The sequence below is a fragment of the Macrotis lagotis genome, chromosome 3 (genome assembly GCF_037893015.1).
Source record: "Macrotis lagotis isolate mMagLag1 chromosome 3, bilby.v1.9.chrom.fasta, whole genome shotgun sequence".
NCBI lineage: Eukaryota > Metazoa > Chordata > Mammalia > Peramelemorphia > Peramelidae > Macrotis > Macrotis lagotis.
The window spans coordinates 210715263-210737499 of NC_133660.1; the positions used below are offsets into that span (position 1 = coordinate 210715263).

A 22237-nucleotide genomic window follows, 5' to 3' on the forward strand; every position below is an offset into this window, starting at 1 on the left:
TTGCATCTAAGCCTAGATATTGAAGAAGATAATTCCATAGAGGAATAGGATTCTAAGGCCCTATGCTATTTTTTCAATTCTAATTATAAGTTAAGATTCCATTACTGTAAACAGGAAAATATGTTTAGAGTTAGGAAGGTTCTTAAAGTTCCTCTAAACCAGCTCCCTCATTTTTTGTTGCTGTTGTTATTCGTCATTTTTCAGTTATGACCAGTGTTGAATTTTCTTGGCGGAGATACTGAAGTGGTTTGCCATTTCCTTCTCCAGCTAATTTTACAGATGAGGAAACTGAGGCAAACAGAGTAAAGTGACTTGCCCACACAGCTAGTGTCTGAGATCAGATTTGAACTCACAAAGATGTTTCCCTGATTCCAGGCCCAGCCCTCTATCTGCCCTTCATTTTACCAGTAAGAAAGTTGAAATCCATAGATATCAATGAGCAATTATATCTCATATGCAATGTAACCCAGTGCATGGTACACTGGATTTGTTTTTTATGTCAAGAAGCCCTGGATTCAAATCCTGCCTTAGATATTTGCCTCAGTTTCTTCATCTATTAAACAAGAGTATGAACTCATCTACTTTCCAATTCTAAACCTATGATTTCTAAGGTCTCTTCCAGTTCTAATTCTTTACTTTCCTGTTTTTAGAACCATAGAATGTTTGAAAAGAAAGGAAACCCTAGAACATAGAGCACAAATATCAGAGTTTGAAGGGACCTTATAGATCATCCCATCCATCATCCTCATTTTACTAATGAGGGGGCTAAGGTTCAGAACCGTCAAGTGACTTTCCCAATGTCACCTAGCTCTTGAGAGCAATCAAGAGGAAACTCCAGGTCATGTGTCTCCAAGGCTTCACACTGAGTACTTCTCCTCATCTCTGAAATGAGGATAGCACTAAGATGATCTTTAGGGATTCTCTGAATACTTAAAGTCTATGAATCTAAGGAAAGAAAGAAAGAGAGACAGAGAGAGACAGAGAGAGAGAGGGAGGGAGGGAGGGAGGAAGGAAGGAAGGAAGGAAGGAAGGAAGGAAGGAAGGAAGGAAGGAAGGAGGGAAGGAAGAAAGAAAAGAAAAAGAAAGAAAGAAGGAAGAAAGAAAGAAAAAAGAAAGAAAGAAAGAAAGAAAGAAAGAAAGAAAGAAAGAAAGAAAGAAAGAAAGAAGGAAGGAAGAAGGAAGGAAGAAAGAAAACAGAATGAAGGGAGGAAGAAGAAGAGGAAAGAAAGAAAGAAACTGGAGTTTTTCAGTCTTTTTGTTTAGAGCAAAAGCCTTTTACTAGGGAGTCCTGACTTAATTACTCTCTAGTTCAGACACCTACAAAGCCACTGTGATTTTCCATCACTGTCGATCTCTAGTCTTCCTATTTTCCTTTTTAATCAAAGGTTCCTGACCATGGCATCTGGGTTCTAGCTCCTCAGTCAGCATGAGCCCCAGCAGCAGCAGCAGCCGCCCTATCTTTGTACCCACAAAGCTGCCATATAAGCCCTCTCGCATGAACTGCTCCCTGTAAAGCTCCTTGCTCTAAGCAAAACCAGAATCGTTTTGGGGCCATCAGAACAAGTTGTGATCGCTGTTTAGGGATTGATTTGCATCTAGAAAGCTGTATCAGTTGCAGTCGGCCAGACAGCTGTAGCATTGTCAATTGGCTAGGCCTGCCTTGCCGTCCTGCTGTTAGAGGAGTCATTTTTCACCCTGATGGGTCAACATTGAAAATCACTTTCCCATGTGATTTGCTAATTTAAAGCTAAACCTCTGAATCTTTAAAACATGACTGGCCAGTCCTGTGATTTCACTTAACACAACACACACACACACACACACACACACACACACACACACCTATCAAAATATCTTTCAAACCATCCCTCTGACACTATAGGCAAAACAGCAGGATGTTTGACTGAATTTTTGCCCCTCTACTGGCCTCTCTCCATCCACATCCTTTGAAATCTCCCTTCAGCTTTTTGAAACTGCTGACCATCTCCCACTCCCTCTTCCAAAACACCCTGACTTTTTTCATTTTCATGAGCATGGTACTCCTCCTCTCTAGCTGACCACTTCTCATAATTCTGTTCATATTCACCATGCATTTCCTGTCCCCAAGCCCACTTGTATTCCAGGGTTCTTTCTTGAATTTTTTTCTCTTTCCTCTTCTTCCTCACCGATCCTCCCTCTCTCTCTCTCCCTCCCTCCCTCTGTCCCCCTATCTCCCTATTTCTTTCTCTCCTTCCCTCCATCCCTCCTTCTTTTTCTCTGCCTCCTTCCTCCTTTCTCCTTCCCTGACTCTCCCTCCCTCTCTCCCCATCCCTCCTCTCTTCCTCTCTCTCTCCCTCCCTCTGCTCCTCTCTCTCTTCTTTCCTCCCTATTTCTTTCTCTCCCTCCCCTCCATATCTCTCCTTTTTCTCTGCCTCTCTCTCTCTCCTCCTTCCTCCCTCTCCCTTCCTGTCCTTCTTTCTATATATCTCTTGTTGTTATGTTTTTCTAGGTGTCTCTTAAAATCTCTCTCCCTCCTCCTCTCTCTAGATAGAGATAGAGCAATATAGAGAGATACAGATATATCTACAAGAGAGGAGGGAAGACAGAGAAATTCAAGGGGCAATATTACAATTACAAACTGTCATTATTTCCTTTGATCCCAGCACTTAGCAAGATGACTGGCTCATAGTAGGTGTTTAATAAATGTGTGTTAACTGATAACCCTCTGAAACAGTGCAAGTATATGTAGCAGTGTGACATAATAAGATCACTGGGACATGGGTTAATAAATACTCTCTTCACCTGTGACAATCAGTAGCTGCTGGGATCCTAGAACTAGGTCTTTAATCTCTGAGCTTCAGTTTGCTCATCCTCCAAATACAAATGCTAGTCCTTGAGGAAAGTGGTTTATAAACTTCAATGCTAGAAATGGGTCATTATGATCTTCTTCTGACATGGGGAAACTGAGGCTCATACTGAATATCATCTTGCCTAAGGGACACAAAACTAGCATGTAGCAGAGATAGAACAAGAATCCAGTTCTTCTGACTGAAACTAATAATCTTTTTCTCTTGGATCGCTTACAGCTCTAACATTTTATCATTTCCATTCTGCCTAGTTTGACAGTTTCATTTTGAAAACTATTTACACTTCCCCAAAGTGAATAACTAGGAGCTTTAAAACCATGGTGACAGAAGTGGGCATGATTTTTCTAATGAAGTTTGACATGGTGAACAAAATGTCAGAAGGAAAGATGAAGGTATTAAAATTCTCCCAAACGAATGAACTTGGACATCTTATATTTCTCATGATTAATTTCATTTCTGTCACCACCTTTTATAGCAGATCATAACTTTTTTCTCCAAGAAAATTATGGGAAAAATAACCTGGCTTTACTTTTATATAGTAGCTATAAATTTCTCCCCAGACCAAGGGCTGTTAATTTGGCAATGAAAATGTAATCAAAGTTTTTAAGGACTTGGAATAATTTTAGCTTGATTATTATGAAATGTTTTATGTAACCATATATTTCTTTCTCTTCCAGGCAGATCAGTTTGAAGGATTTAAGCGATGTAAGTATTAATCTCCTTCAGTTCTATTTTAAAAAAATGGTAAAGGGGAACAAATTCTATATTACAAAAGCACATGCTTTTCCAGTGCCCTAGGTATCTATAACAGAGCTGATTTAAAGAGACTGTCTACCATCACACAATAGAGACCTTTTCAAGCAAAGAGAGAATATATCTTTCAATGTCACAGAATTTTCAACAAGAGACACATAAAATACCCTGGAAACCTTAACATGATGTTATTTAACATAGCACAAAACTTGGTGTATGTCACAGACTATATGGACCATCTGTTGAGGGTTAGTGGAGAGGCAATGTGTTTTACTGGAAAGAAAGCTAAGTCTTCTGTTACTTTAGCTGTAAAATGAATGGGTTGCATTAGAAGACCTCCAAAGACTCATCCATCTCCAGAATTCTCAGATTCTACAAAAGGAGGCACTTCACAGAGGCACCTTAATAAGACATCCTAGAAAAGGTGGTCCTACAGTTTGCAATGTATTTTAATGATTATGTCTATGTTTCTTAAAATACAGTTAAGTTCCTTTTCTATACATTAATGCCTTGTCTTTGTTGTTCATCTCCAATATCCTGCATATATATTTTTGCTATGATATTGATATATATATATATATATATATTATTGCTATCATGTAATCTCTCCTATTAGACTCAAGGACAGAAGAGACTGACTTTTACTTTTCTTTTTATGCTTAGAACTTAACCCAGAGCCTGGCCCATTGTAGACTTAATACATGCTTATCTAGAATAAATAAATTACTAGTAGAGGAAAAAAAGCAAGTCATTATCTCAGGGATACTTAAAATATCATTGATCTTGTCAGTCTAGCTCTAATTCAACTAGTACATATTTTATCCCAACTGTAAGTTTGGTCTACATCTTTTTTACAAACCCCACCTTGAGCATCTCATCAATACACTTGAGTCCATTCTCTGATCCTTTCAATATTTCATGAATATCAGTGCAGCAGACAATTGGGCTGTCCATTATTCATTCTTACAAGTAGACCAAAACCCTTCTCTTTTCCCAATCATATATAAACTTGACTGTTTTTCATCCTACCTCTCATATATAATCATTCAAACTATCTTACAGTCTACTTAGGTCCACCATGTGTTTCCATTGCTCCTTGAATCTCTTGCTATTTTGATTCTTCTGAGATCATGATATTCTATTTTGCAAACAGAAGGATAGTTTCATTGAAAAGATAAGTTAAAAAAAAAGAAAAGATAGTTTTTCCTGGAAAGACTTGCATGAACTGATACTGAGAGAAATGGGCAGAACCATTATACCCATAATAGCAACATTTTGTGCTGATCAACTATGATGGACTTAGCTTCCCCCAGCTGTTCAGTGATCAAGGATGATTCTTTTTTTTTCTTAAATAACTTATATCACTGCTAGTGTATATACTTAAGCTACAACAACTCACTACAGTAATCTGCCCAACTCTTCTAATTCTTCGATTCCCCTGGCATAGGAATAATATTCAGCTGAGCAGCTTGAGTTAAAGACTAAGCCTATCCTGATAGTGATATTTTAAATGTATTTTCTTGAGGAAGGGAAGAATAAGTCCATTGAGGTCACAATTTCTATCTTGTCACTGCTCAAATTCATATTAGTTCTAGAAAACAGTGAAGTTGATCTACAAGTTCTTGCAGGCTTCTCCATTCTTTGAGAATCAGTTTAGCCAGGTCAAAATCTGCCTGAGCTGATAGGAAAGGATTCTATAGCTGCTAACACTGATAAAGCAGCCTCACACATACAAGCAAATAATTTATCAGATTATGGACAGACCTGGAAGGGCATAATGTAGTTTGGTATATGAGGCACAAATTGCTGATGACAAGTCAACCCTAATTCTATTTCTCCAGAGGACCACTGTGCTTTATGATCCACAGGGAGCTGTAGGAGTTGTTCTATCACTAGGTCCATAAGTCAATGCTCCTGGAAGTACAGGACCTGAGTGCTGATAGTAATGAGCTGCAAATAGGTGCATTGACAATGATAATTCAATATACAAATTCTCCTGAGCAGCTCCACAGAAATCATTGCCTAGGATTTTTGCAAGGGGTGCAGGGGTGCCTTCTACCTGTAAGATTATTTTCTTTGCGTGTCAGCGATGTCAGTATAGAGAGGTTTCTATTAGGACTAGTAGGTAGAGATTGATTGAGATTATGAACAAAGCACTTGTTAGCTGGATAAAAGGCAGGTATTGTGAGAAAGATGGACTTACAACTGTATTTGACAAGGTTTTTAGCATCCAAGTAATGAGTGAACATCTAGAGCACAGACTGAGGACCTCTCAATATCATCCATTTTCATTATTCTGATCACTCCAATCACCTTTATGTCCATCAATAATTAAACCATTAGTTTTTGTAGTAAAAGTTCTGATAGAGCCACGATTGAGGCTGTTCCTAGTTTGAAGCAACATCCAATATTTGGTTGATGTCAACCAAGGAGAATAATGCATAAGTAAGCCATCTTAATATTGACAATGACCCCAGAGGAAGGGAAACAGATTGTAGCTCTTCAACTAATACACTTATTCTCCCATAGTAGTGGTATACTAGATAGATAATATCAGGAATTCATGTAGAGAGGAAGATATATCTCAAAGACAATTTCTCCAATGTGTAGGTGATTATGTAGCAGGGCCAAGGTCCAACCAGGGAACTCGAAGCACCATGGCACACATAGGGGCCCCAAGTGGGAGTGAGCACAGACAGGGGAGGGAAAGTTTGACATTGTCATGGCACAAGGGGAGCAGCATAATTTGGTGGAAAGATCTCTGGAGTGGGATTCAGACTTGGATTCTAATCCTGGCTTACCATCACTACTTAGCTATGTGCCTTTGGGCAATTGAAAGAAGAGAGGAAATTGTCTTCAGAGACCAATATGGATTCCCAGAGAACTGTCCAACCAACTTAAATGTTAAAAAGACAAGTTCAGAAGATGGAAACAAGGGCAGAACAAGTTGAAATCATCCCAGAAAGATAAAATTTGTCAGTGTATTATCTTCACACAATCTAGTAAAAAAAAGTAGCTGTGAGTTGTCTGTCTCAAAATGACTGGAAGTTAGATGGGGCAACAGATAATTTTTTTAAAATCCCAAATGAGAAAGTGTTAAAGGATCATTAGACAGAAAGAAGTTAGAGTAGCTAAATAATAGACACAAATATTCTCAATTGAAAATAAAATTTGTATAGATGATATATAGTAATTTGATAGCACCTGACCCAGTCAATATTAGTGTACTAATCTTTGCTTGTAAGTTCAGAGCAGCAATACAGTGTTAATTCTCAAAGTAGGAGATCATGGATGGTGTGACAGAATTAGAATGTGACAACATAGAAAAGCTAAAGGCCCAGATAACCAAGAGGGACAAGAGTTGAATGACCCAAGACAATTTAGTGATTTTTACCAGTTTGCTTTCAATTTTGCAAGGAAACCAGGACAAAAAAGGATTAGCTAGAAATGAGCATTGCCTACTGAAATTTGGTATTTAACAGATTTATCCTAGACTTGTGGAACAATTTTTTGTTGTAATATCATACAGATATTTGTTGTTTTCTTTTAGACTTCAGTACAATGATAGCAGATGACATGTCCAATTATGATGAAGGCATATGGCTTGTTCTTATTGATGACTTCATGAGAATTTGCATGCTCTCAAATTGCTGGGACAAGAAGCACAGTAGTGTAGCTCTGAAGGAACAGTCTAGAAAGCACATAGTCTGTACAATAAACACAATGGAAAGTTGCACAGTCAATTTCTGCTGGGTCTGAACTGAAGACTAAACCTCACACTAAGAATGGAGGGTTGAGATAAAGCATTAAAGATACATCTTAGACTATTGTGTATTGCCTTCTTCTAATGGTGGCTTGTCTCCTAGTATGGACTTTTCTTGTAGTTATAATTCCAGTATGATGAATTTCATCTTATCTTTGTAGATCATCCTAGTTTATTCCCCCATAGGTCTTAGGAGCTTTAGAGTAATTATTTCGAGGTTTCCATTATTGCATAAAGCACAATTCTGTCTTCATCAGAAAACTGTTGGCATAAGAATTAAACAGATCAACATCACAAACATGTTATAAAAACTCCTTAAATATATACTTTAGGCTAGTTGCAAAAATTATGCTAATAGGACTTCCTAAGAGAATTATATGTGTACATATACTCAATCTGAGATGGTGTTTTGTTTTGCTTTCCTGGCAAATCACATGTATCATCCATGTTAGTTGATTATCTGATGCAAATAAATATAGAAACAACCATTGTAAAAAATGATTTAAATGACTAGATATCTTCCTATAAAAGGATTGTTGTATTTAAACCCCTTAATTTTCAAAAAGTTGAAGTACCACAGAGCTTATTCTGTATTTTATTTTTTTTGGGGGGGGGTAAGGTAATGGGGTTAAGTCACTTGCCCTAAGTCACACAGCTAAGTAATTATTAAATGTCTGAGGCCAAATTTGAACTCAGGTCCTCCTGACTCTAGAGTAGGTGCTTTATCCACTGTGTCACCTAGCTGCCACTTCCTTGTACCTATGTAGTCTGCAAGAGAAAAGCAATCCATGTAATGTAGGCCTTAATAATTCTTTATATTGTGCATTATATAATTGGATTTCATTCCAGTTTTGAAATATTTATCTACCTAATGAGTTGAAATATAAAATTTGTGTTTTGAATGTCTTAGATTGCTATACAATACAATATCTAAATTTAGGTAAAAGTTTGTCAACAAACATATATCAGCAAAGAGATTCCTTTTATTTATACAGGAAGGTGGTGAGTCTTGTATAAATCTAATTTTAGAGAGTGGGTGTGATGAGCCATTAAGTTCAGTCTTTATAACACAGGTAATGCTGCTTCAGTAAAAGTCCATTTTTATCACTTCTTATTTTGTAAACTTTATTTTAATGACAAATAACCATGGGTGTCAAATGTTGATTTCAGAAGCTTTTTCAAGCAGATACAGATTAAATGCAAATTACCATACTAATTCCTTTTATTTCTTTAAATTATTTCATTTGTTCAAACATTACTTTTATTTGCTACAACTACATTAGGATTGTTTTCACATCAAAGAAGAATTTTAGTTTTTTTGTTTTCTCATTCCAAGACCCCTGGTGCTTTTATACTGAAAATGATAATTTCACTTTCATTATCTGACTTAGGGAGAAGAGGTTATTATTGGCTTCGTAAAATAAACACTTCCATATAGGAAAAAAAATAAAGTGATTGGAATATTTCTTGACCACATTTAAATGCTGCTGCCACAACAGAATCACCATACCAGGCTTTAGGCTCAGTATTATATTCTATAGGTAAATTGCAAAACTTGATGCCAGTGTATGATGAAGACTTTGTGAGCAGGAACTCTTTTCTTCAATTTCCCTGGTGCAAGAAGAACAGTTGATTATTAGAAATATTGCTTTGGGGTGGCTAGGTGGCGCAGGGGACAGAGCACCAGCCCTGGAGTCAGGAGTATCTGAGTTCAAAACCAGCCTCAGACACTTAATAATTACCTAGCTGTGTGGCCTTGGGCAAGCCACTTAATCCCATTGCCTTGCAAAAAACCAGAAAAAAATATATTCCTTTGTTATTAAATACTCCATAACATAAACATGATGACAATAAGTTAAATCCATGAATAACAGCCTGGAAATGGATCATTTAGTCTTTTTGTGAGCAAGCATAGTCAAACATATAGTCAGTAGTAAATAAAAACATGGGTTGAAATAATGTTTAAGGATATTGCAAGACCAGGGCAGCTAGGTGGTACAGTGGATAAAGCACCGGCCCTGGAGTCAGGAGTACTTGGGTTCAAATCTGATCTCAGACACATAATAATTACCTAGATGTGTGGCCTTGGGCAAGCCACTTAACCCCATGTGCCTTACAAAAAAAAAAACCTAAAAAAAAAGGATGTTGCAAGACCAGCCCTATCATCTGAGGCAGCAGGTAGTCTATGAGTTAATATTCCTTCAAGCACAAGAGGGACAGATGATAATTCCACTCCTTTTTCATTAATATCTTCTCTAACAAAGAACCTAAATTTCCATCAATAGGTCCCTTAATTCTAATCCAATCACAAACTGCTATTAAGTCCTCTGACATTTTGCCTAATTTCCTTTCTGGAAGCCTAGTTATAGTCCCTTTATCTTATCAAACACTTTGATCCAACATATAGGAATTGACTTCCTCAATTTATAAATGATCTGGCTCAAGACTAATGTCAGGTTTGAATGTAATAGACATACATCTTCAGGAGATACTTTGATGTCAATGTAAATTGTTCAGTAATAGAGGGAGCAAGGAAACCTTAAAATTCCTTCCACCATGTTGCCTTCCTGAGTTTACCAGCTCCTTCCATGCCACATTGGATAATGAAGTTGAGTATCTTAATCCCACTTTGAGTGATAATAAATTTTAATGACCTATGACTTAAACATTTTCCTTTCTTCCATACTGTGTTTCATACTCCTAAACTAAGAGTTATGATGGTGCTAGACTTCTAAAATTTGTCTAACATTGTCAATATATGCAACATTACTTTTTCAGAAGAGTTAACTCATTCATATTGGGAAAGGAGTTTCCATTGAGTTTGTCTCCAACAAGAATTTCTCCTTCACTTGAATTAATCTTAAGATTCTAAAGAAACAGTTATATCACTAATAGATGCTTCTATCCAACTTTTAAGTACAATTTCTGTCACCTAAGGGAGCACATATTTAAACAGGTGGGATCTGAACATACAGCAATTTCACATGGAGAGGAAGATGGTGTTAGTTTAGCCACTTGATGGATGATCATAGGTGGATGATACACCAATCTGAAAAAAGCAGTTCTTATTAGAAAAATTTGAAAAATTACAGGGTCAACCATACTGTAAAACATAACTGAAAGCAGTGTTGCAGGGGAAGGTAGATCTCCCAAAACTGGCCAAACTAATTGTATCTACCAGATATAGGTTTCAGCACATCTTTTGGTGTGAATACATTTTACTCTATAGTATACATAAGTCTGCCAGAAATCAATGAAGGTCAAGATGTAAAATCCACTTGAGAAACAATTAAGCAACTAGAGCTTAGGCAAGAAAATCTTGATAAAATTCACTTATGTTGTCAGTAAACCAGGAAAATATTTTCAAGAAATTAGGTGCTGGCGCACCTTAAAAAGGTGTACATCCTTTTGCTGTATTCAGATAGTCTATCACTTGTCCTGGCTTTAGAACAAGACCTAGTCTTAAGGAAGTTTAAACTCTTTAAAGAGTGTGTCCTTGCAGGCACTTTTGGTAAGATTATATGGTCATTGCACAATTAGTTATATCCTTGGCCAATTATATCTCCTTGTAGACTAAACTTTTCAAAGGTTAGCAACTCTATGAGCCAGTTAAGATAATTTAAAACTTCTTCTTCATACCTTCACAGTAAACCCTCCTTGAATACATATTCTACCATTCTCTTGTGGGAGCATATCAAGACCTTGTTTTGGAGGATTCAATCTATCTTGAATTCTAAAAATCATCATAGGTATCCATGATCCAACCTGGAAAAACATCCTGTTCCAAATATTCCATCTAACTTTGTACACAATGATGTCTGGAATTTAGGTCAAAAGGTATTATACAGTTATTCATAATCTAAATAAATTATGAAAGTATTCTATAATGTCACTTGAGAAATTTTGTCTAAAGTGATGTAATTGTGTTGCAGTTGTCATCATAGAATGAATTCTGATAGACTGAATGATTTATTTTTTAAGATTTATTTACAACCTGGGGAAACATTCTATCTAATTATATACACAATGGTGTTTGGAACTCAGGTGAAAAGGTATTGCACCATGACTTGTAATCTAAGTAAATTAAGAAAGCATTCTTTGATGTCACTTGCTTAGCAATTTTGTCTAAAATGCAATGCAATTGTGTTGTGTTTGTCATTACAGAATGAGTTCTGATAAATGGTATGATTTATTTCTTAAGATTTAATTCAGCTAATACTTGATATAACTGTCTCATACATGATTGTTTCAAGAAGTATCTTCTTTTACCTTAAGTTCCTTTTCTTTTGGCACTAAAACAGTAATTAATTAAATCTTTTGATCAGAGGATACCTGTAGTAAAGGGTTGAATTTATCTTCAATGTTGTCCAACTCTCCAGAGAGTAAAGCAAGGATTAATCTCTGATGACCTTTTTCTTTAGCATGATATAGCTTAGAGTTGTGTTTAAGGTTATAAACCTCACTATTATACTCAAACATCTACCTGACCTTGTCTGTAATGATTGCTTTGCTGTAAATATACAATTAAAATCAGGTTGAAATTGGAGTTCGTATCTAATAAACTCCAATTGGACATGTTTAAAGACAAAATTTGACCAGATATAAAATTTGGGCCATAATTTTGCTCTTCTTATTACAGTTGGCTCCTGGTAAAGGGGGATAATTTGATTATGCACCATAGTTTAGAAACTAACTAACTAACTGTTATTTACTATATACAAAGTGCTTTGTTTCTCATGTTCTCAAATTCATCTCATTCTTAAAAATTGTTGAATTGATTTGTCTTTGAGATCTGTCTCAGGAAAGAAAAATGACTTAGATACACTAAAGAGTTAAGGGCAAAACTGCAAAATTTTCTCAGCCAAATTTTTTGCCATTTTAACTAATTTTTCAGAATGGATGCTAACTGCTGACTCTGTTACTTTATGAAATTTGTCTGCTAGAGAAAGGTTGTGGTATAGCATAGCTAAGCCTTGTGCATACAGGTAAAAAAGATTTCAATGCATTGAAATAATCATCATGAGAAGCCTTAGCGGCTAGCTCATCTTGGACTTGAAGAAATGTGATGGGCAGCTAGGTGGCGCAGTGAATAGAACACCAGCACTGGAGTCAGGAGTAACTGGGTTCAAATCCAACCTCAGACACTTAATAATTACCTAGCTATGTGGCCTTGGGCAAACCACTCAACCCCATTTGCCTTGCCAAAAAAAAAAACCCTTAAAAAAAGAAAGAAAGAAATGTGATGACCTTAATCTTTTACAGGTATCCTTGATGAGGGCAGCTAAGATAAATATGAGAGTAATAAGTATCTCTAATGGTAAGGAAATGATTCTAAGCCATTAAGTAGGATTCATGAGTAGCTGAGAGCAAAATAAAAGAGTGGGAAAATATTTCATTTAGACTTTCTGTCAGAAAATGAGACCAGTTAAGCCACTAATGTGGTTTTTCCCCAACATTTCTATTAAATGTTTATCTTGAAGAAGTCTAGGGAAATTGGATTTAACTTTGTTAACTAGGTTAGAGCTGGTATTACAAGTTGATGCTATGTCCTCTGTAAGTGAGGCAGAAGCAGCATGGTTATAGTGCTGAAGTCTTAGTGCAATAAATCTAACAGAGAAGATTTGAATGTCTGGCCAGGTTCTATTAGTACTCATATTAGGTGTATCTTTTGGGGTGGGGGGAGAGGTTGCAAGACAATGGGCTTAAATGACTTGTCCAAGGTCACACAGCAAGGTAAGATTAGAACTCAAGTCTTCCTGATCCCAAGGCCACCTAGTTGTCCCCTATTAGAACTCATTTTGGAGAAATGTCACTTCTAAGTGGACCTAGGCCAATAGATTCAATTTCATAATATTCAACCTCAAATTTTGTAGTGAAAATGTGCAGACTGGCCTCAGGAGTAAGGTGAATTTAAAGTGAATTTTTCCTTGTTGAGGGTAGAATTTTGGTAGAACAAATTTTGCCTTCAGATCAGACTAATCTGCCTCACTCCACTTGTAAAATATGGTTTGAACTGGGCAAATGTTGGTTCAAGATTGATTGTGAGGGAGATTGGAAGAAATGGAATTCTAAAGATTGTGGTTGTATCTGCTAAAGTGAATGTCACAATTTATTTTGAATGATGCAGTATGATATTGAGAATTAGAGAGAAACAACATGCATGAGAGCGTTTCCTAGATCAATTTGCATGGCATATCAAGGACAATTCTAAAAGACTTGTGATGGAAAATGCCATCCATATCTAGGAGTGGGGGGGAAACCCTATGGATTGTGAATGCAGACCAAAGCACATTATTTTCACCTTTGAAAACTTGGGGGTTTTTTCTCATGATTTTTTTCCCTTCTTTCTCTTCTGTTCTTTTACATCAGATTACATGCAGTCATGGTGGGGGGAGGGAAGGAAGGGAGGTAGAAAAATGTGGAACTCAAAAGCTGAAAAAACAATGAATGTTGAAAACTACCTTTGCATGAAATTGAAAAAAATTCAAAAAAAGAAAAAAAAAGAAAAATAGGTTTTTGCAACAGCAAGTAGATTGATAATATTGTTCAATTTTCCAAGGCCAGTACAATAGGATTTCTTAATCCCATTCAATTTGGGGTTCCTCTTATTGTCGATCTGCAAAGTCAGTCCAAGATATAATAACGTAATAATATTCTGTTGGATTGGTTCAATGAGTTATCTAAGAACCTTCATAGAATAACCTAAGCTATATGCATTTTTATCCACTTTATTTTTCCATAGTGGATAATTAGGATCATTTCTCTTGAATGATGATAGAGTTCATTGACTCTACCCCTGAAACTATCCTGAGCTCTTACTGGTAAGGTGTTGCCTTATTTTGCTTGGATTCAGGCTTCTACTTCATAGTCTTACCATCCCCACTTGGGCTAGCATTTCCAACCCCTCCCCTCTATAAGTTTTGTTCAGACCTGTGAGAAACAGCATCACATTGTGACACCTCCCATCAATGGTAATGATGAGAGTCAAGGTTAGGGGCCACAATTAGCCAAGGAACCACCCTGGACTCTGATTAAAAAACTTTTGCCTAATCTTGCCCGACTCTGGTTTCCTTCTCATTTCTTGACTATCTCCATCCCACAGACAGATTCCTCCCTTTCTAGTTATCCTTTGTGTTGGGAATTATTTGTTATGTTAAGAGAAGACCCTTATTAGAATGGAAACTCCTCAAGAACAGAGACTGGCTTGCTTGCTTTTTTGAGTCCCTTCAGCACACTATATATACTAAGTTCATATTAAATGCTCTATCATTGAGGAAGTCTAGTGTTCCCAAAATTTGATAAAATCAGCACAATTATCCCTAGATAGTATCTGGTGTATTTGGCTAATAATTGAGGATCCATCTTCTCTTTGAACTTTGTGCAGGACGTAGTTTTTAATTTGGCATATATTTTAACCTTTGTAGTAACTAACTATGAATGAAAACCCTTAAAAAAAAACAGGCAAACCCCTTAACTGAGAATATATATATGCATTGATGAAAAAAATCATGGTCTCTCTTTAAAAGTCTTTGGACACAAGAAGAAAATCCCTCCCTCCTTTGTAGAAGTGGGAAGCAAGTAAAATTTTGCACAGACTGTCATATATAATTGATTATCTGATGAGGAAACTGAGGTAGAAAGAATTCAATTAACTTGCCTAAGGCAAAGTGGTTAGGGTATAGCTAAAGTTAAATTTTATAATTAAAAAAAGAAAATTATGAGGAATATAAATAAATATGGGAAGACCTTTATGACAGACAGAATGGGGAAAAAGTCAAACTAGAAGAATAGAGTATACAATAATTATGGATCATACAATGAAAAGTGCATGATAATGATTCAACAAAAATTGTGATGAATCCTTTGGGTGAGGTATTAGAAAAGTGTAAGCATGCATTGAAATCAATTAAATTAAATGTTAAAAGATAATAAACAAGTTTAATTGTTTATGTTGATGTTAAATGTTATTTCTAGTAATTTTTTTCTAAATGATACCACTGAATTTACAGCTTAAAGAAACTTTAGGACCATCTAGTCTCATCTTGATGAGAAAACTGAGGCCAGACAAAAGGAAATTACTTATCCAAAGTCACACAGTTAATAAATAAAATATTCAATAAACTTTTATTAAATGCTTACTATGTGCCAGACACTGGGTTAAGTTATAGGAATACAAAAAAAAAAAAAAGAAGAAGCAAAAGACAGTCCTTGACCTTAAGGAGCTTACAACCTGATGAGGGAGACATTGAGCAAACAAATATATGCGAACTATATACAGGATAACTAAGAAATAATTAAAAGACGAAAGGTATTGGAATTAGAAAAATTCGGGGAAAGGCATCCTATAGGATATGAGATTTTGCTGGAGACTTAAAAGAAGTCAGAGAATCTATTAGAAATGAGGAGAGAAAGAATTCCAGGTATGGAGGATAGCTAGACAAAATTTCCAGAGCCAAAAGATGAAGAATTTTGTTCACAGAATAGCAAGGAGACCCATGTCACTGGATCAAAACATGGATAATAAGAAGTAAAGTGTAAGGAAACTAGTAATGTAGAAGCAAGAGAACTATTTTATAAGTCTTTGAATACCAGAGGATATGGCAATTTGATTCTGGAGGCAATAGGGAGCCACTGGGAATAGGGGAATGGGAGGAAGCAGTGACATAATCAAACCTGCCCTTTAAGTAAATCCCTTTACTGACTGAATGAAGAATGGATTGAGTGAGTAGAGAATTATGGTTGCTATCCAAGGCTGTTGCAATAATCCAAGGATGAAGTAAAGAAGGTGTGACAGTAGTGGAGAAGAAAAAGTGATATTTAGAGAGATGTTGCAAGGGTGATATCTAGGACCTTTGACAATAGATTGGCTAAGGGATGGAGGTGGAGGTAGAGTGATGAGAAATAATGAGGAATTGTTTTGCTCAACTTCAATGAATGTAAAGTTAATCTTAACTACTGATGACAAAGTATATAAAGCAATTTATAATAGCCTTGAAAATATTCTGCTAAGGCTGGGTTGTTTATTGAAACTCCTATATTTAGAACTGGAGTGAATATGGTAGAGTAGTGATGTGAAACTCAAACAGAATTGGGAGCCACAAAATCATACCTAAGGATTCCTGCAGTTCACACATTGGCTAAGAAAACCACATATTAATATCATACATTCCATTCTAGGGCAATGAATAAAGCTCAGAAACTGGAGTCAGAAAGACATCTTCCTAAATTCAAATCTTGTCTCAGACATTTCTGTGTGACCCCAGGCAAATTACTTAATCCTGTTTGCCTCAGTTTCCTCATCTAGAAAATGAGCTACAGAATGAAATGGCAAACCACTCTAGTATCTGCCAAGAAAAATTAAAAGGGGTCACAAAAGAGTCAGAATCAACTGAGTAACAACAACATTCCATTTTTAAAAATTTATTCTGTTAAATATTTACCAATTAAATTAATGAAATAATTAAATTAGCTAATAATTAGAAGTTTTAAGATTTGAACCCAGTTACTTTCCTTCTTTTAATGCCAGCACTATTTCTGCTGAACTATGCTGAAGAAGACCAAAAACTAAAGTTCATCTCTTCTGAAGCCAAATTTTATGCTCTTTCTACTACAAAAGAGCAAGGTTACATCAAAGATTTTGCATTTCAATTTATAGTATAAAACTTACTTCAAGGAGCAGAGTAAGTTAGGAGGATTATTTTTTTGACCTGGCCTGAATTTTAAAAAATTTTTAACTTCATTCATCTCGGGAACTCCCAGCTTAAGGTTGCAAATTCTAAATGAAAGTACATGTAAATTATAGAGCATTTAGAAACCCTAAGGTGCCCATTTAATAAGTGTCAGAAAGAAGATACAAGTAATTGAAATGGCCAACCCAGTTTTCTTCCTAAAGTAATCTTTCTAAACTGCGGGGGTCCAGCCTCTAAGGGGTCCTTGGAACCTGACAGGAGGGATAGAGTCCACGAAATGGGTTGAGTCAGCAAAGGGGTTAAAGGCAGGAGCAGGTTGATTGACTGTCTGCTGCTCAGATTTATTTTTATAGTCTCAGAATCATATAAGCATCAAGCAAGCAAGCCAAAATTATTTCCTTGGTTACAAAAGTTTACAATTTTCATTATCAATCATATTATTCATGTGGTTGCAAGTTTGATTATCAATCATGTAGTTAATTTTCTTGTCCCTGCTCAGACCGTGATGACCTCAACCTGTCTGTTGCCTAGTTTGTTGCTGCATAGTAAAGTTATTAATTAAGCAGAACTTTCCTGATAATAATCTTTCATATAATTCATTTAATGGAATGCTTTTATGTTTTTGTGCCACATATGTAATGTTTTTGGATATGCTCCCTTGACAACCTATAGTGAGGGCAGTTATGTTTGTCCACCTGTCAGTTGACTCCTTCAATAACCAATTTTCCTTTCAGGCCTTGTTGGTAGACGCCACTATGACTTTTTTATTCTTTCCCAATAAACTAAGGCTGTTAGAGTTCACATATTGGTTACCTATACTAACTATTCTTTCACTATCTTTATCACATATTCCTGTGTATGATAAGGGGAGCAAAACTGTTAATTTCCCTGGAATTCTATCTGACCCATCTTGTATCTGTTTTCCCTGTATATATTCTGACATCTCCCTGGAACTCCCAGTGCTGTATCTTCCAAAGATTTCATAATGTTGAAGCCTTTTGTATGCCTCAGGGAGAGGCAGTTCTGTTAAATTTGGACAAAGTTCACAATCTGTTTTATTCAAGGAATTTCTCTGGAATACTTCCTTTATAGTCGTTCCACTATTAGGATAAGTAAGTTTTGCAGTCAATATTAGTCCTACAAATATGGGTATACATGGAATCCCTATATATATTGAAGAAGGAAATGTTCCATCAGGTGGTGTAACCGCCTTGAGTCTTCTTGCTGTGACTGTGTCAAACAGTTTGGAGACCCTGGCTCCCAACGCTAAACCAGGAAAATTTGCCCTGATTATAAAAATATGTTTGGAGGGGCAGCTAAGTGGAGTAGGAGATAGAGCACTGACCCTAGAGTCAGGAGGACCTGAGTTCAAATCTAGCCTCAGACACTTAATAATTGCCTACCTGTGTGATCTTGAGCAAATCACTTAATCCCATTGCAATATATATGTTTGGGTCAGTTTTGACTGAATTCTTTATCTCTTATTAAATTTAATTTTATTATTTCTATTTTGACATTCTAATATTGAATAATAATTCTATTATCTATATATTTTCAAATATCTAATATTGAATCTTCTGGGAATTTCTATTTGTAAATCATCCAGCATCATTTTCTGATTCTATACAGGTGCATCGAGGAGATAAAGGTACATTCATTATATTATTTCGGTATGATATTTTCTTATATTGCTTATACTTGGATTATTAGTGCTTCAGGCCAAGAAATTCTATTCATTTAATCACAGAAGAACTTGTTAACATTTGCACTGTTTCTTTTCATCCCTAGATCTCAGTGTTCAGTCAACTCTTACCTATGTAAAGAGTTGACAAACATAATTAAAATTTATTCATATTTCAAAATCTATACTATATCCATTAGTTTCAACTTTGTGTTATTCAGTTTCATTTTGTTTTTTTTATCAGAGCTAAGACCAAGAGTCAGCTACTTCCTTCCTACTTATAAACAGTTTGATCAAATATTTATCTTTAGAACCTCCAGTTCGATGAGTGTTCCCCCATACTTTCAATAATCACAGAGATATGAGGTCTTTTTGTTGTCAATAGGATAGAACATGAAAGTAGTGATAACTGGAGGGGAAGGGGGATGGGTGGCTAATGTGGGTGTGTGTATGTATGTGTTTAGTGCAAGCAATATAGCAGACTTGTCTCCTGAATAATGGGATAAAATCAGAGAGGGCAAGCAGGTCAATTTTCAAGGGGCTGAGCTTAGTTGTTTATTGTTTCCCTTCTTTCCTATTATATGTGTAGGTCAAAATTATTATCTAGAAATAAATCTCCCTCTCATCCCTTGCTTACAAGAATCTATACATAGTTACCATCTCTCTCCCTTCCTCTAATCACATGAGAAAAACAGTAATCAGAGACTTTCATAAAATCACTGAATCTTGGAATTGGAAAGAAAAAAATAGGCTGGCTATTCTCAATTTTTGACCTAATTCAGTAAATCCTTTCTAGAATATTCCTGAGACAGCTAGATGCACAGAAGGTAGAAAACCTGCCTAAAGTCAGGAAAACCTAAATTCAAATCTGGCCTCAGACCCTTACTAGTTGTGTGACCCCCAAGTAATTCATGTCACTCGATATGTCTCAGTTTCCTCATCTGTCAAATGACCTGGAGAAGGAAATGGCAATCTACTCTAGTGTTTTTGCCAAGTTCATATGAAGTTGTGAAGATTCAAATATGACTGAAACAACTGAGCTGTAACATCCCAAGCAAGGAGTCATCTTACCTCTGTTTAAACACCTTCAGTGATGGGGAAACTTATCCACCTCCCATGGCAGACTATCCAATTGTTGGATAGATTTAATTGTTAAGGAGTTTCTCCCATAATCTGTGGCAAAAATCTGTCTCCCTCTCACCTCCCCTTATAATTCTTACATCTGTCATCTGAGGCCAAACAAAAATAATTCTAGTTCAATAGCTATATGAAGTCTTTCAAAATATTTAAGAACTGTGATCATATACCTGCCAAATCTTCTCTTCTCCAACTCAAAAATGTAGACCCTTTTTTTAAAGCTAAGAGACCACCGAGATCAAATTAGCATTCTTCCCTAGCAAGGTCAAATGTATGTTTTGAACCAAAAAAGTTTAGGGAACACTTCTTGAAAAACAAATACTAAAGCCTCTAGGAGCTAAAGATGTCCACTACCTACAACCCTAAAAAGTCAAAGTGGGTTTCAGAATGGATGTTTTAGAGTCACCATAGACCTGCAAGAAGTTGGAGGCACTATTCCAAATGAGACATGAATTTTATTTGGCAAATATTACAATATCTCCCACGTAATCTATAATTTTACTCTATCATCTGTCATCTGTGATTTGAATGGAATTGTGTTTGTTCACGAAGTTCTAGATCACCTGCAGAAGCCTGTTCTACCTTGCCAGACACAACATCATCTGAAGGATCTTTCTGTTCCTGTTGCCAGGTAGGACCTAAGGAATTTCCTTTCTAGAATATAACTTATTTACATGTCAGTTTAGAGTGACTGATAATTATGTGCCAAATGATTCATGAGAAGAAATGAAAATAAAAACAAAAAAAACTGTGGACATATATTTTGTAAAGGGGAAGAAGACAGAAAACTAATTTATTGATGGCTACCTGCAATTAGGCCCTAGAAAAATCATGAGGAAGAGTTGTTATTAAAATAAATCTCACTGAACTTCCTTGTGGTTGTTATATTTTGATTGATTGATAGAGGGTCCACTAATGGGGGGGGGGGCAGATAGACAAACAGACAAACAGACACATGTTTCTTCAAAGGACTAAGTAGTCTTTAACATTAATACTAAGAAATTGGAGTAAAAAAGGTTGGAAATATAATTTACTTATTTTATTAAAGTTTAGTCTTTTCAATTCACAAGTTTATTTCCCTTATCTCCTCCAATCTGCCTCCTATAAATCACACACACACACTAAAAAAAACCCCAAAATTCTTGTGACAAATAAATGTAATCAAGCAAAACAAAATTCCATGTTTATTGTGCCAATATTGATATTGTGCCTATATATATTAGAAGTGGTTAAGATTCTTGATCATTAATCCTCTGAAATCATCCTGCTTGATCATTTCATTGATCAATGTGCTTAATTTTTTTCAAAGTTTTAGGTATTAGGGAAGGATTTTTGAGGAGTAATTGTGTTACAAACAAATGATACAGTATAGCATCGTTAAGGTTTATGGACCAGAAGTGGTAAGTTGGGCTTGGAATCAGAAAAACCAGGGTTTAAGTCTTGTCTCTCACACCTACTGGTTGTGTTACCTTGAGCAAGTTATTTAACCTTTTGGTATCCCTGACCTCTCTCCAAGGCTTTAAATTGCAGAGAAGTTGCCTACTCATATTAGTAGAGTTTCCTTATTTGGAGGGTTCCCTATAACATTGAAATCACAGAGCCAGTCTAAGATTTTCAGGCTTTCTTCACAGTACTTATAAAAGGGAAGTAGTTCGTGTAACACTATCCTATTATCACATGTGAGTAGACATATATTATTGAAACAGCATGGGACAGAGAGAAAGTGCTGGGCTTAGGAGTTGGAGGACCTGTGTTCAAATTCTGCTCCTGCCCCTTCCTCTCTTTGTAACCTCAGACAGATGACTTAGCCTCCCTGGATCTCCCAAACCTGGAATGCCCCCTCTCCCATTGCCAAATTCCTCCTCTCCTCCATAGTCCAATGTCCAAATCCACTAAGCGATTCCCAGGCCTTCTCCTACTCAACCATATGAAAGTGATTTCTATTTCTTTGAATTTCTCCCAATATGGTATTGGATAGTATTTTGCATTTTCATTATCTCATTGTCCTTTTTTGTTCTGGTTGTGTGCCTTTGTCCCCCAGTCCCCCATGAGGTGGCCAAGTCCTTTAAAGTAGAGTCTATACTATATCTGTCTTTATATCCACAGGGATGAGCACAAAACTTAGCACATAGTAGGCATTGACCACATTTGTTTAGTTGAACTAAAAATTATATACTTGAGCCATAACCAGTTCCCACAAGAAAAAAAGTATCAAATTTCCTTAAACCATAATTTTTTTGAAAATTGAATAGAAGATTCATCATTAAAAAAATGAAAGCCTCATCTAACTCTATCAAACTGTTTCTTAAACGGAACTTTTTTGGCCATCATTGAAAAGGCCAGTTCTTTTTGAAACAAGACTAAATAG

General features: G+C 36.1%; 1 protein-coding gene and 1 pseudogene across 6 annotated transcripts in view; both read left to right on the forward strand.

The window, feature by feature from the left end:
* The window catches only part of CLNK (cytokine dependent hematopoietic cell linker), a 212607-nt gene that overhangs the window by 157213 nt on the left and 33157 nt on the right, over window positions 1-22237 (forward strand). For all 6 annotated transcript variants that reach the window (XM_074229786.1, XM_074229788.1, XM_074229791.1 and 3 more), the window contains exons 13-15: window positions 3524-3551; window positions 18681-18699; window positions 20422-20500. In XM_074229786.1, the coding sequence (XP_074085887.1) occupies window positions 3524-3551; window positions 18681-18699; window positions 20422-20500 (126 nt within the window). The remainder of the gene's footprint in view (window positions 1-3523; window positions 3552-18680; window positions 18700-20421; window positions 20501-22237) is intronic.
* LOC141517157 (DCN1-like protein 1 pseudogene) lies at window positions 5508-7642 on the forward strand (annotated as a pseudogene).